Genomic DNA, 14,117 nt, shown 5'->3' with positions numbered 1-14,117 from the left:
CAGACCCCTGGCTGCCCCTGGGCTGTGTCCAGATCGGGGACATGGGGGGCTGCCGTGACCCCTCTCTCTGTCCAGTGAACAATTCCCACCTCAGCAACAGCACGGGCACGGGCACCGGCACGGGCACCCCTGGTGCCTGCAGACCCCGCCGGAGCGGGCTGCTGCAGGGCAGCGGCCGCTTCTCGCGCACGAGTCCCCGCCCGCCGCGGGGGGGCGCCTGCTCCGCTTCTCCCTCAGGCCGACCGGCCCCGGCGCCACCTCCCCCATCCCTCCCTCAGCACCGCGGGGCGGCGCCCCGAGCCGGGCCGGGCCTGTCCCCGCCCAGGCGCAGCGGCGGCGCCGGCCGAGGACGGGAAGTTGCCGCTGCTCCCGCGCGGGCCGGGCCGGCCTGGACCTGCGGCCGCGGCGCCATGGGCTCGGCCGAGGCAGCTCCGCCTGCGGCCCGCGACCCGCTCCGGGACTCGTGGCTGCGGTACCTGGGTGAGCCCCGCGCCGGGGGTCGGGCGGTCACTGCCAAGGTCACTCCGCCTGCCCCGGGGGCCGGGCCGGGGCGCAGCGCCCCTAGGGCTGGTGCCCGGCCGTGGGCCCGAGCGAGCCGTGGGCGGGCCGCAGCTCCGCGAGGCCCAGCCCTGGGGGTCCCGGCGGGCCCCGCTGTAACCCCTGCGCCCCGCTGCCCGCAGGCTACGCCAACGAGGTGGGAGAGTCGTTCCGAGCCATCGTGCCCGTCTGGCTGGTCTGGAGCACCTACGGCGTGGCCACCACCTACGTGACGGTTGACGCCATTGACAAGGGAAGGAGAGCGGCGGCGGTGAGTGCCCCCACACTTCCTGCCCCCCCCCCCCCGTGCTGCTCCCCAGGTAGGGGGGCGCTGCCGCGGGGTAGCTGGCCTCGGAGAGCGCCAGCCTGTGTCGGGGCCTGGCTGGCCGGGGCGGGGGGGAGAGCAGGAGTGGTGCCTGCGTGCGGGGGGCTCCGGGCTCCTCTGCCTTCTGCGCGGCAGTGTAAGTCGGGGGCAGGTGCCTCGTGCAGGGAGGGGCCCAGAAATAGGTGCTGCTCCAGCCAACACTGCCCTGTGCACTGCCCTGGCCCCAGCCGCCCTGCTACACCTCCATTGTGCTGGGGCCATGCTGGTTCCTACGCTGGCTCCATCCCCACTGACATCTTACTCTAGCCTGCTCTCCTCTGCCAGAGATTTTCTCTCTGCTCAGGTGCCAGGAGCTGTCCTCTGCCTCCCAGCCCGGGAGTGATCTCCCTTCAGCGCAGACATGCTTAGTCCTGTGGACTTCTGCTGCGTGGTCCCCTGGGCTGCTGTGCTTTATTTCCCCCCGCCTCACCTGCAACAAGTTCCAGGCAGATTCTTGTCTGCAGGTCTCTGAGTTGCGGTGATGTTGGCTGTGCACTTGTCTGCTTGAGGAGGTGGAAGGAGGCTTGCAGTCGCTGCACTGCCAGCATGTGCAGTCTTTCAGGGTCACCCAGGCTGCATCAGTCCTTTCCTTTCAGTCTTCCTCCGCTCATCCCCGAGACCCGTCTCATCTCGCGTTTTGGAACAGATCATCCAACCTGTGTGTAGCTGCAGCCAGTGCCAAATGTTTCATAATGCACCTGTGCCAGAGCATTTGGGTGTGGGGTGCAGGGGCTGTCAGCAAATCCAGCTGTCTAGGACTTAGCAGTCATGCTTCCAGGAGTGCAGAAGGGTGTGCGCCCCCTGACGTGTTGCCTGAAGCAGTGAGGCAGAGGAAGAAAGCAGGCTGGTGTTGACTTGTTTCCCACAGTAGCCAGGGGCCTGGGAAGCACAGATGAAGCAAGGCGCAGATCAGCTGGGGAGGATCCCAGTCACAGCCAGGTGAAAGATCACTCGAGGCTGTGGTTTCCAATTGCCAGAACCCTGGCTTTGTGGCTTCCCCTGTGTGAGTTGTGCTGCCCAGCAGAGCCCCTGAGCTCTGCTCCATGGTCCTTAGCCTTGATGCCCTGCACCAAGGACAGCTGGAGCTTTGTGTTTGTTTATATCGTGCAGACTTTATGGGAGCGCCAGCTTGCCCGCTGAAGCCAGTGCACCCAGACCTGCGTGATGAACACGCACCCACACCTGTGTACACACAAATGTTCACTGGTTGCATGCATGTACATGCAACCATCTGCATATGTATGTGCACACACATGTCATGGTATATTTGTTCTCTTTTGCCCTCATCTCTATGGTCATTTCCTTTCTGCACTCTGAACTGAAACCCTTTGTATATCCTTGTCTCTTCCTCCTGAGTGTTTACCCTACAACCCTGCTCACCCTGTTCTGTCCATCCCTCCCAGTACATTTTCCTGACATCTCTTGCTGTGGTTGCTTCCACAGGCTCATGAGCACAGCTCAGGGAAGAGAGCACGGGTGGCTGTGGCTGTGGTGGACACCTTTATATGGCAGTCTCTGGCTTCTGTGGCCATCCCTGGCTTCACGATTAACCGCATCTGTGCTGCCTCCCTCTACCTCTTGGGTGCCATGACCCGGTGGCCAGTCTCAGTCCGGAAGTGGACGACTACAGCTGTCGGTCTCTCTGCCATCCCTTTCATTGTCAAACCCATTGACAGGTAAGGTAGAACCAAACACTGGGTGTCGTAAATGATTTTTTTGGGGAACAAAGTGCAGTTGCTCAGATTTCCTGCATTTTCTGGGCTATGTCCATGTTTGTTGTCCCAGGGTAAATCCTAACAATGTTCATAAGTACATTTTTTCCTGAGACATCATATAGTCTTTTTGAACGGTTAACTCATGGATTAAGTGGCAAAAAAGTGGTAGTTCATTCAACCACTCACCAAATTGAGTAGAAGGGTGATGTGTGTACAGGCCAATCCCAGGACATTTCTGTTCTGGGACATTGTGACAGGGCAGTGTTTGTGCCTGCCACTTTAAGGGCTCAGCCAAGCAGCCAGCAGGTGCTTGATTGCGGTGGCCATTTTGGATCTCTGGTCACCTATATAAACAGAGCAGTTTGTTGCTGGCAGGCCAGGCAGTAACATGGTTCAAGCAGCCTTGCAGCCAGGCAACCTGGAAGTAAGGGAGGAGCTGTAGGGGATGACTAGGAGGCTCCTGGTCCTGGGCATGACCTAAAACTGCAACCTACCTGGAGTGGGTGGCCTGGTGGGACTCTCAGTGGTGCTGAAGCCCCCAGGAAATGCCAGACCAGTTACCACCCTGGTAAAAGGTGGATTGGGGCACCTTAATAACCCCAGCTCCCACAGCTGGGTGGGTTACTGGCTAGTAGGGTTCAGAAGGTGGCCCCAGGAGTGAGAGTGGGGCCATAGATTCAGAAGCCTGACTTGGGATCCCCTGACTGGTCGATGCTGGGGCCAGGACCGGAAGGGTCAAAGGGCCAGGGGCCTACCACAAGGAACGCTCAGAGCTGAGGGCCTGGGGCTCTGACTGGGCTGGAGGTGGGCCAGGGCCTGTGTGACCAAAGGTCCTGGGGGGATCACACCCGTAAGGGGGAACAGGTCATGGAGCCAGGCAGCCCCGACTGAAGGCGGGGTAGGCTGCCTGAGGAGAGGAATCTAGTTGGGGTCTGATTGGGAGGATTCTGGGGCCCAGTGTGGGGCCAGTGACATTAACTCTGGATGCCATCTGTGAGACTTGGGCTGTGGTGTAGGGGAGGAACAGAGCTGCAGATCGTGCCCCCTGGCATCAGGGCAAGAAATAGGCAACAACTTAATTAATCAACAACTGACCTAATCAACAACTTAATTAATTAACTACAAGGCATGGCAGGCTAGAAGGCAGGTGGATAGGCCATTGGTAGATCAGTCCTGAGTAGGCCCCCTGTTACAGACACGCACAAGCACAGCTTGTCCAGGGACAAATGCAGTGTCTGTTCCAATACAGTGAAGTCAGCTGGTTAGATACTGGCCTAGAGGCAACTGGGATCTTAGCCCAGTGAATGCAGGAAATAGGAAGGGTTTACTTGCAGGTAGACCTGTCCCATCCCAGTGTTCATACATATTAGCATAAGTCCAGTGCCCAGAGACTTGCCTTGGTTGCTCACAAATTCTCAAATGTCCTATTAATTTGGCTTTGCTTTTAAAACAAAGGCATGTGGGAGGCAGTGTAGCTTAGTGCAAGGCAGCTCAGTTTCCAAGCAGTTGGGGGCTGAACACTCCACAGGCCGCATCAGTAAGAGCCGCAGTGCTTTGCACACCGCGCCAGATCATACTCTGGCAAGCCCTGGGCCATTCAGGTGCCCCTGCTGCTGTACCACACACCAGTGCAGGCACTCCTCTCACAGCTGCTGCACTGTGCATCTGTACAGATGAGCTCCTTACCCCCCCCGCCACTTCACTGCTGCTCCCTACCTGTGCAGGCACCTCCTGCCTGCCACTACACTGCTTGGGCACCTCCTACCAATGCTGCACCATGTACACAAGTATCCTGGACTCATCCTCCACTCATGGGTGACTGGTGCCTCCTGAGACTGGGGGGCACAGTTTGTGGGCAGTGGCGGTGGTGTGGAAAAGTGCAACTGCCTGCAGAAAGTGGGGGGAAGGGGTGGCAAACAGTGACTACCTGCAGAAGCCAGTGGTGGCCAATTCTGGGGGGGCACGTGGGGCCAGGACCGGAAGGGGTTGAGTTGTGGCCCCCATGCTCCCCCTACCAGTTGCCTATGCCTCCACTCCACTCCCCCTGCACCACACTGCCCTGTCCCCTGGAGCAATAAGGGAAGCAATGGTGAAGCAGGAGCCTGGGGGCCACAATTCAACCCCTTGCAGGTCACATACAGCCCATAGGCTGCTAGTTGGACAGCCCTGACCTAGTGGATCAGGCAGTGGCCTGGAGGCAGGAGACTGAAGTGCAGTTCTAGGCTCTGCCATTGAACTGAATGCCTTCAGGCAGGTCACTTTCTTTCAGTTTTCCCTTGGTGTCTGCAGAGTGTGAGCTGTTTGAAACAGGAGCTGTCCTTCTCGCATGTCTGCCTGATGATGTCTAGCACAGTAGACTCTGATCTCACCACTTGCAATTTCTAAGTGCTGTTGTAACACAAATACTGAAGTAAGAGTCCTGCTCAGTCAGTAGCATCCTCTGTCCCATGTGACTTATCTAGAAAACATTGGGTGTCCTAAGGTGTTTAAGGTTCTCTGATTGCTGCTGACTTGGGCTTTTATCACCCTTTGTGCCGTTGACCCTGTCAGCAGCTCTGGGGCTGCCAGCTCAGCATTGCCTACAGCCAGAACTCTTTGCAGGGCTTTGCAGGCAGGATGCTGAGCACTCACATCTTGCTCTGGAAGGAATGGAGGTGGGTGGAGCACAGCACTTGGCAGAATCAAGGCAAGCTTCAGCCCCATCATTTGGTGACATGCTCCTGGTATCATAGCAGCATAGATTCTGCTCTGTGCTGCTGTCAGGCCCCACAGGGGTTTGCTAGGTGGAGAGAGAGGCATTCTGCTTTTTTGCACTCCCACCAAAGGCTTCCAGATGGGTCTGTTAAAAGAAAGTGTCACCTAGGAGATGGGCCAGATCCAGGGCCAGCTGTGGAGTGAAATGGTCCCAGAGTTAAGGTCCAAGCACTTCTGGGGTTTGTTTCATTCCAGCTCTGGAATCAGGGGTAGGGTTTTCTGATGTGTAAGGTAGCTGGGCATCCAACTCCCATAGAAAGGCACCTCAGTGTCACAGATGGGAACCTGCTTAAATCGCCGCAAAATGGAGGGTTTTTTGCATCCTGCTCGTGGTGTACAGAGCTGATTTCATGGCCTTTCACAGTGGCCCCACTCTTCAATGCTGATGAGCAGAGAGGAAGGACAAGGGGATAGCCACCATCTTGATTGCTGGCTGCCCTTTGTGCCACCCTGCACCTCAGTGCTGCCTGGCGGAGCGGCCCCATTGAGGGGAGGAGGGACAAGGGGGCAGTCACCATTTTTGCTGCCCTTTTTGCCACCACACCAGGCAGCACCTTCTGCTCCCAGCAATGTAGACCACTGGCTCCCACTGGGGATCCAGTATTTTATTTTTATTAAGAGTTTTTTTGTTGTTTTTTGCAGTTTCTGTGAGATCCATAAAACCATGAATTGAGTAAGTCCTTATCTATGGAACCCTGACTGCCCATTCATTACATGGCACAGCAGAAAAAGCTAGTGCTGTGGTGTGTGCACATACTGCTGGGGTGCTCCGTTACCCAACACTCACAAGTTGTCATTTATCATCTCTAATGGCACACTTGCCATTGTTTGCCCCCTCCCCTCATCTTCCCAGCTGAGACAGAGAAAGCTAATAGTTCTCAATCCAGCAAAACCCTGCCCATGGCCTTAATACAGACATAGGCACCTGGTAGGGAGGACATGGAGAGTGGGGCATGTGCCCTACCCTGATTGGCCAACATCACCACTGGCTTCTGCAGGTGGTTGCTGCTTGCCACCCCCTGCTGCTGGTGCTGCTGCCAGCTTCTGTAGGCAGTCGCTGCCCTGTCCCCACTGCCAGAAGCTGGGTGGTCTCCGCTCACCCACCCCTCCCTGCCACCGCTGGCTTCTGCAGGCAGTTGCTGCTCACCGCCAAGACTACCACCCATGAACTGTGCCCCCTCAGTCTCAGGAGGCACCAGTCACCCATGAAGACCTAAGACCTACTCCAGGAAACTTGGTGCCTTGCAAAGAGCCAAAACGATTGTATGAGAGTCATTTTGAACCCTACTAGAGCAGATGGCTTGGGTAAGACCTTACTGAGGGTGCAGAAACAAACTTCTTGATGTGCAGAAAGAATAGCAAATGTGACAAGCAACCAGCTTGGCTTAGCAGAGAACTCTTCAGTGAGCTTAAACACAAAAAGAAATCTTACAAGAACTGGAAGCTTGGACAAACAATTAGGGAGGAGTATAAGAGCATTGCTCAGGCATGGAGGGATGAAGTCAGGAAGGCCAAATCACAATTGTAGTTGCAGCTAGCAAGGGACCTGAAGGGTAACAAGAAGGGTTCCTACAAGTATGTCAGCAATAAGAGGAAGGTCAGGGAAAATGTGGGTCCCTTACTGAGTAGGGGAAGCAACCTAGTGACAGATGATGAGGAAAAGGCAGAAGTACTCAATGCCTTTTTTTACCTCGGTCTTAATAGGCAAGGTCAGCTCCCAGACTATTGCACTGGGCAGCACAGTTTGGGACAAAGTGAGCAGCCAGCACTAATGAAAGAACAGGTTAGGGACTATTTAGAAAAGCTGGACGTGTACGAGTTCACAGGGCTGGATGCAGTGCATCGGTGCTGAGGGAGTTGTCTGTGTTTGCAGAGCCACTGGCCATTATCTTTAAAAAATTGTGGCAATTGAGAGGTCCTGGGTGATTGGAAAAGGGCAAATATAGTGTCCAGCTTTAAGAAAGGGAAGAAAGTGGATTCAGGAAACTATAGACCATTCATCCTCACTTCAGTCTCTGGAAAAATCATGGACCAGGTCCTCAAGGAATCCATTTCTAAACACTTGGAGGAGAAGAAGGTGATTAAGACCAGTCAGCATGGGTTCACCAAGGGCAAGTCATACCTGACCAACCTGATTGCCTTCTGTGATGAGATAACTGACTCTGTGGATGTGGGGAAAGCAGTAGACATAATGTACTTTGACTTTAGCAAGGCTTTTGATATCATCTCCCACAGCGTTCTTGCAAGCAAGCTAAGGAAGTGTGTGTTGGATGAATGGATTGCAAGGTTGATAGAAAACTGGCTGGATTGTTGGGCTCAATGGGTAGTTATCAATGACTCAGTGTCTAGCTGGCAGCCAGTATCAAGTGGAGTGCCCCAGGGGTTGGTCCTGGGGCCAGTTTTGTTCAATATCTTCGTTAACTATTTGGAAGATGAGATGGATTGCACCCTCAGCAAGTTCACAGATGATACCAAGCTGAGGGGTGTAGTACATACACTGGCGGATAGGACTAGGATTCAGAGTGACCTAGACAAATTGGAAGATTGGACCAAAAGAAATCTCATGAGGTTCAACGAAGATAAGTGCAAAGTCCTGTACTTAGGATGGAAGAATCCTATGCACCGGTACAGCTTGGGGACTGACGGGCTAAACAGCAGCTCTGCAGAAAAGGACCTGCGGGTTACAGTGGACAGTTAGCTGGCAGCTCAGTTTGCATGCATGGTGTGAGTCAGCAGTGTGCCCTTGTTACCAAGAAAGCTAACGGCATACTGGGGTGCATTAGTAGGAGCACTACCAGCAGATTCAGGGAAGTAATTATTCCACTCTATTCAGCACTGGTGAGGCCACGTGTACTGTGTCCAGTTTTGGGACCCCCTGTAGAAAGGATGTGGACAAGTTGGAGAAAGTCCTGTGGAGAGCAGCGGAAGTGGTTAGGGGGCTGGGATATATGATTTCTGACGAGACGCTGAGAGAACTGCTTATTTAGTCTGGAGAAGAGAAGACTGAGGAGGATTTGACAGCACCTTCAAGTACCTGAAGTGTGGTTCCAAGAAGATGGAGCTAAACTGTTCTCGGTGGTGACAGATGACAGAACAAGGAGCAATGGTCTCCAGTTGCAGCAAGGGAGGTTTAGGTTGGATATTAGGACATTTTTTCTCACTAGGAGGGTGGTGAAGCACTGGAACAGGTTACCTAGAGAGGTAGGAGAATCCCTATCCTTGGAGGCTTTTAAGGCTTGACAAAGCCCTGGCTGGACGGTCCTGCTTTTGAGAAGGGGGTTAGACTAGATGACCTCCTGAGATCGCTTCCAATTGTCTATACTTCTAAGGCAGCAGCCCTCTCTGCTGATTCTTATCCATGGAGCTCTGGTAGCCTGTCCCTTTTGCATTCCTCTGTTTGCCAGTCCTGGGCCCCTAAAAAATCATGGATCAAGCTCCCACAATAATGAGATTTTTCTTAGAAATGACCCCAGCTTTATTTTTTCCCATTCCGGGGTGCTGCTTTCACACAATCTCAAGCTTTTCTTCACAGCTATGGAGGGCTGGAGACATCCTTTTCATTAAAGAAGTGTCACGTAATCATGACTCTAAGAACTGCAGTTTTAAGTGTATCATCTCACAACTGGCCCCACAACCAGCTGAACCTACCTACCCATCCTTCCCACTGCAGCAGAGGGGCTAGAGGGCTGTAAACATCTGATCCCAAATAGGAGAGAGGTGATCAGAGGCACAGCAAGAGGGGGTACCACCATGGGCCATACCATTGAGTATGGTGACATTATGAAGGCAGGTGCACAGAGCCTTTCACAGTGTCCTACACTGACCCATGGCTCCTGTCTACTCCCTGTAACCAGTCTGTCTCTGTCTTTTCAGGTCAGTGGATTTTCTGATGGACTCCAGCCTTCGCAAACTGTACAGCACTGAAGAAACTCCCCCTTCCTCATGATGCACCCTCCCCCGTCCTACCTGCTGAAGCAGGGCCAGCCTACCTTGACAGCACTGTGCCTCCTTACTTGTCCAACTGTATTGAAGTCCAGATGAACCAACCCACTGTGACAGCGTGGCAGGGCAGGAGTGGGGTTGGAACAGCTCTTCCACTGCTCAGGCTTGCCTCTCTTTGAAAAGGCATTAGCACCAGGCCTGAGTTCCTAGGAGCTGGTGCATCTAACTTGGACAGCATGGGAGTTGAGAGCTGATTCTTAGTCCTTGGTGGCCTTGTTTTAGGCATGGCACAGGGAAAAATTGCAATCTATACCAAAACAGTGGTGCCATGGGGTTGCAGGTCAGCTCAGGGTGGTAGATTTTCCTGTAAGTGATAGGAAGCCTTGGACTTGCACCACTGAGAAATCTGTTTACTGTGATGCCCTTCCTGAGGGTTAGCTGCATTAAACCCATGCTGCATTATAAGCCATTTTATTCAACTTGAGTCCAGTGTGATCAATCAGGTGATCTGCTGTAAGGCACAGCCCTTCACTGTTTCTTCCAGGTGTTCACAATAAATCATGTTTTGAATCTGAGCATGCTTCATTTTTATGCAACGTAAAAGAACATGTAACTTACTGCTTGCAGTGCATTCCTGCATCCTGTAGTGCACTCCAGCCAAGGGCAAAAACAAGCCAGTTAAAGTGTTTTCTGTTTTCTCGCTCATAGTAAAGCAAGTCAGGGCCTCTCACCTTCCAGGCTAAGGAATTTGGGAGCCAAATACAAATTGCAGACCATAGCAAGCCAGGACTGGAGCATTGAAATGGTGAAGCCATAGGACACCAGCTTTAACCTTAGTGGCTTGACCCTTATCCCAAGTCCAGCTCATAAGCAGGGATCCTGGTTTTCCCTGATAAATCACAGATTCTCTGATAAAAACCCCAAAATCCATGATTAAAATTAAACAACGTTATATATATAGGTATCAATTGAACACAATATTTTATTGATACACAGGCGACCCTTGCCATTCACGGGGGATATATTCTCATATCCCCTGCAATTGGCAAAATCTGCGAATCAGGCACTGCATTCATGAAAGCAGTGTCCCTGGCAAGTAGGGTGGGGCACAGCTCTGGCAGCAGGAGCCCAGTGGCAGCAAGCATGGAGCTCCTGAGGAGATCCTGTAAGTGTATAAAGTGTATTTAAAATGCGAGTTTGGCATTTGCACATCTTTGAAACCACAAATGCCAAACCTGCAAATAGCAAGGGTTTCCTGTATTTACAATTTTAAAGCAATTTGGAAGCCTACTAGTGCCTCAATCACTTCAGTAAAATCTAAGTACCTATACATTTTGTTTTTTGATGTGGAGTTTTTTATCATGGAAAATCAGAGCTCCCCCTGCCCCCATAGTTCACCAGGATGCAGGTCCAGGCCCCTCACTCCCACAGCCTTGCTGGTACCCCTTGCCCCCAAGCCCTGCTGGAGGGAGCTGCCAGGGCTAGGGAGCCAGGGTCTGTAGCCCCTTGCCCTCCGCAGCAGTGCCTGAGCCTGGTTACTGCAGCCTGAGTGGGGAGCAGAGTGCGGAGCCTGGCTCTCCTCCCCCAGGACGGCGTGGCCAGAGCGGAGCCTGTGGTAGGGGGCAGGTGCAGGCTGCCTGTTGCAGGCTTTGGAAAGGAGGGGCTGGCTCCCCACTGCTATGTGTATTCCCAGGGGGCAGGAGGGGCATGTGCCCCACAGATCTGTGCATGGGGTGGCTACAGCCTGCTGCCGGCTTGGGTTCTGGCTCCCTGCTGCCCTCCTCCCGGGGCCTCTGTGGCCTGGTGGGTAGGACCCAGCAGGGCAGGATCCCGGTGATATGTTCCCTGCCTGCCCAGCAGCAGTGGGGTGGCAGTGTGGAGTTGTGTCCCTCACTGGTCTGAGGTGGGCAGGGGGCACCTTGCCAGGGCAGCGCAGTGCTCACAGAAGAGGCAACAAGCTTCCCCACCTGGCCCCGCTCTGCCCTGTCATACCGGGTCTCACCCACCAGGCCACAGAGGCTCAGGGGGAGGGCAGTGGGGCAGGGAGCCCAAGCCCACAGTGAGCAGCCTGCCCCCACACAGATCTGAGAGGCACGTGCCCCCCTGGTCCCCCCCAGAGTGTGCACAGTGGTAGGGAGCTGCCCCACTTCCCTGCCTGCATCCCCTGGACCAGCTACTCCACGGCCCTGTTGCGCTGTCCTCTGGAGCTCTGTGGCTGCACATTGTGGCCCTGGGCCCCGAACCCCTGCCCTGGGCAGTGCCCCCCCCGACCTAACGGCAGGAGCTGCTCTCCAGGCTGCCTAGTGGCCACGTGCATGTGTGAGCACGCATATGCACATGGTGCCCCCTGCCTAACCACCCTACTCCCACTCCCCCAGCCCCTTGCAGGCTGGAACTCTGGCCAGCTTTAAAGAGATTTCGTAAAAGAGCAAAATCCGCATGCGTCTCTCTCTGTTAACACGAAACAATCCATGTTTTTATCAGGTAAAGAAATAATCTGTGGCTTTTCCCCATTTTCCCATGGGAAACAGAAAACCCAAATCCCAGGCAGGAAAGCTATCGCTGGTTTGGTTATCACTTCACTTGGGTGTAATCAGTCATAGGTATGTTTAGCTGGGTCAGGATTCCAGTTACAGGACAGCAGTGCAAGTATATGCACAACACAGATAGACACGCCACCCAGCATGACACAGAAGTTGCAGCACTTCTCTGAGTTTGTTATTTTAAGATATGTGTTAGCTGCTCCAGGTTGCAGGGTGGAATAAGAGATGTTTGTTTTTTCCCCATGCTGCTGGGCTTTGCTGGTTACCACATGGGGCCAGGAAGGCATTGTCTCCCCTCCTTGTACCTACAGGTGTCTAGAGATCTTTTTCTGGCTTCCTCTGAAGCTTTGAGTGTTGACTGCAGCTAAAGCTGGGAATTGTACCTGGTGTGTGTTCCTGCTGCTGGGACTAAAACCTGGAGGTCCCTGGCTTAGCGGTTCTTGCTCCTCTTCTCAGAATCAGTCTGATTGCCCAGATTGGGTGGAGGGAGGGTTTTGCCTTGCACTGTAGCAGGGGACATGGTCCTCTTCCTTGGATCTCTTGAGTCTTTTAACAGCTAGTTCCTGTGCTGGCAATGGAAGGATACTGTCAGTGCCCTTGTTCCCCTGCTTTGCCTGTGGCAGACTGGAGTCTTTTCATGGTTTGGGGCTTTAGGCCTGATAACTGTGATGGAGGGTTACTTGCGATATTCTTAAGGGCAGGTTGGACAGACACTTATCTAGAGTGGCTTGGGTAGGGGTGATTTTGTCTCAAGTAGGGGGTTGTACTAGATGACTTCCTGAGGTCCCTTTCAGCCTTGTTTTCTATGAGCTCCTTGCATTTGACTCCCTTTTGTACCTTCCTCCCTCCCCCATATCACTTAATCAGGTTGTGTAGTCCTGAAATATATGATGGGTCAAAAAAGCATCAGCCAGTCTAGGTGAGAGCCAATAAAAAACTCCACTAGCCGGCACCTGCTCAGAATTGCGATCCAGTAAATCCCTGGCCGGCTGCATCACCCTGGAGATGCAGGAACTCTACAGCTCCCCTCTCCCATGCCCCGAGTTCAGGGGTTCCTCAAACACTTTCTGCAAGTGCCTAGAAATGCCCTTGTCCAGGCTTGTCCAACATACGGCCCCTGGGCCGCCATGCGGCCCTCCAAGGCATTTGCTGAGGCCCGCGGTGCTGCGATGGGAAACAAAAGTAAACAGTTTACTTTCGTTCCTGCCCCTTGTCCCTCCCCCCAGCAGCTTCCTAATGGCTGCTGAAGGGCTGGGGAAGGGACAAGGTTCCCACACGCTGTGTCAGCTTGACGTTGCCGACGCGGTGCCTGTGGCAAGAGGAGTAGCCGCGTGCTGCTCAGGACAGGATGAGCCCAGCCGAAGCAGCAGGGGCTCAGCTGCACTTTCCACTGCCTGCGCCTGTCAGTCCCTGGCGGCACACGGCTCCACCATCGCCTCTGCTAGCTGGTGCCGACCTGGGCCCGTCTGTCCCATCTGGGGCAGCATGCGGCTGAAGCTGGCTTCCCATGTGCTGCTGGGACAGGAGGAGCCAGGCCAAGTTAGCACCAGGCAGCAAAAGCGGCTGTGGAGCTATGTACTGCTCGGGACTGACCGGTACAGGCAGGGGGGAAATGCAGCCGAGCCCTTGCTGCTCTGGCCGGGCTCCTCCTGTCCCAGCAGCACGTGGGAAGCCAGCACGGGGCCGGGGAGGTCTCAGCAGGAGAGGTCCTGGCATGACCTCTGCGGGGCGAGGTGGCAGGAGCTGGTGTCTGCGGGACCTTGCACTCCGGGCTCACAGGGCTGAGAGCACCAGGGTGGTGTGCGCAGGCAGTTGGGCACCACAGTGAGTGGGGCCATGTGGGCAGGTGGGTGAGGGGCTGCAGTGCAGCAACCACCTCACTCCAGCCCCCCTCAGGCAGCACCAGCTTGTGGGGCTGTGCTGCTTGGGGATGGAGATGTAGAGCTATTTATTTCTCCCCTCCAGTCTCTGGGGCAGTAGCTGGCAGGATGCAGAATGGGTCCCTCCTGCCCCTGCCCACCAGCAGCTACCATGAACCTTGCAGTAACAGGTAGGCGCTCTAAGGCTACACAGGCAGGGTCTCTCCGGCTGAGGACAGAGGGTGCTTGAATATGGCTCACCAGCACACTGGGTGATAAAAAGTTCATGATCCAGCCCCACATTCAAAAAGGTTGGACAGCCCTGCCCTAGCCTGAGTAGTTTAGCACCCTCCAGAAGTCATGTACTCCTCTGCTCCAGCAGCTGCTTGTGCACTTATATACA

At 54.5% G+C, this 14,117-nt stretch overlaps 1 protein-coding gene across 1 annotated transcript; it reads left to right on the top strand.

Annotated features, from left to right (window-relative positions):
- Positions 1-257: 257 nt before the first annotated feature.
- Positions 258-9,887, top strand: MTFP1 (mitochondrial fission process 1). Its single transcript, XM_090062933.1, has 4 exons — positions 258-480; positions 681-808; positions 2,345-2,577; positions 9,244-9,887. Exons 1-4 carry the CDS (start codon positions 411-413, stop codon positions 9,314-9,316), a joined length of 504 nt encoding a protein of 167 aa, XP_089919059.1. The 5' UTR covers positions 258-410; the 3' UTR covers positions 9,317-9,887.
- The last annotated feature ends 4,230 nt before the right edge of the window (positions 9,888-14,117 follow it).

This window comes from Crocodylus siamensis, chromosome 9, assembly GCF_052110815.1.
Source record: "Crocodylus siamensis isolate JL-2025a chromosome 9, ASM5211081v1, whole genome shotgun sequence".
In the NCBI taxonomy this organism is placed as follows: domain Eukaryota; kingdom Metazoa; phylum Chordata; order Crocodylia; family Crocodylidae; genus Crocodylus; species Crocodylus siamensis.
The sequence above is the reverse complement of the archived record's forward strand: the minus strand, read 5'-3'. Positions and strand labels throughout refer to the sequence as shown.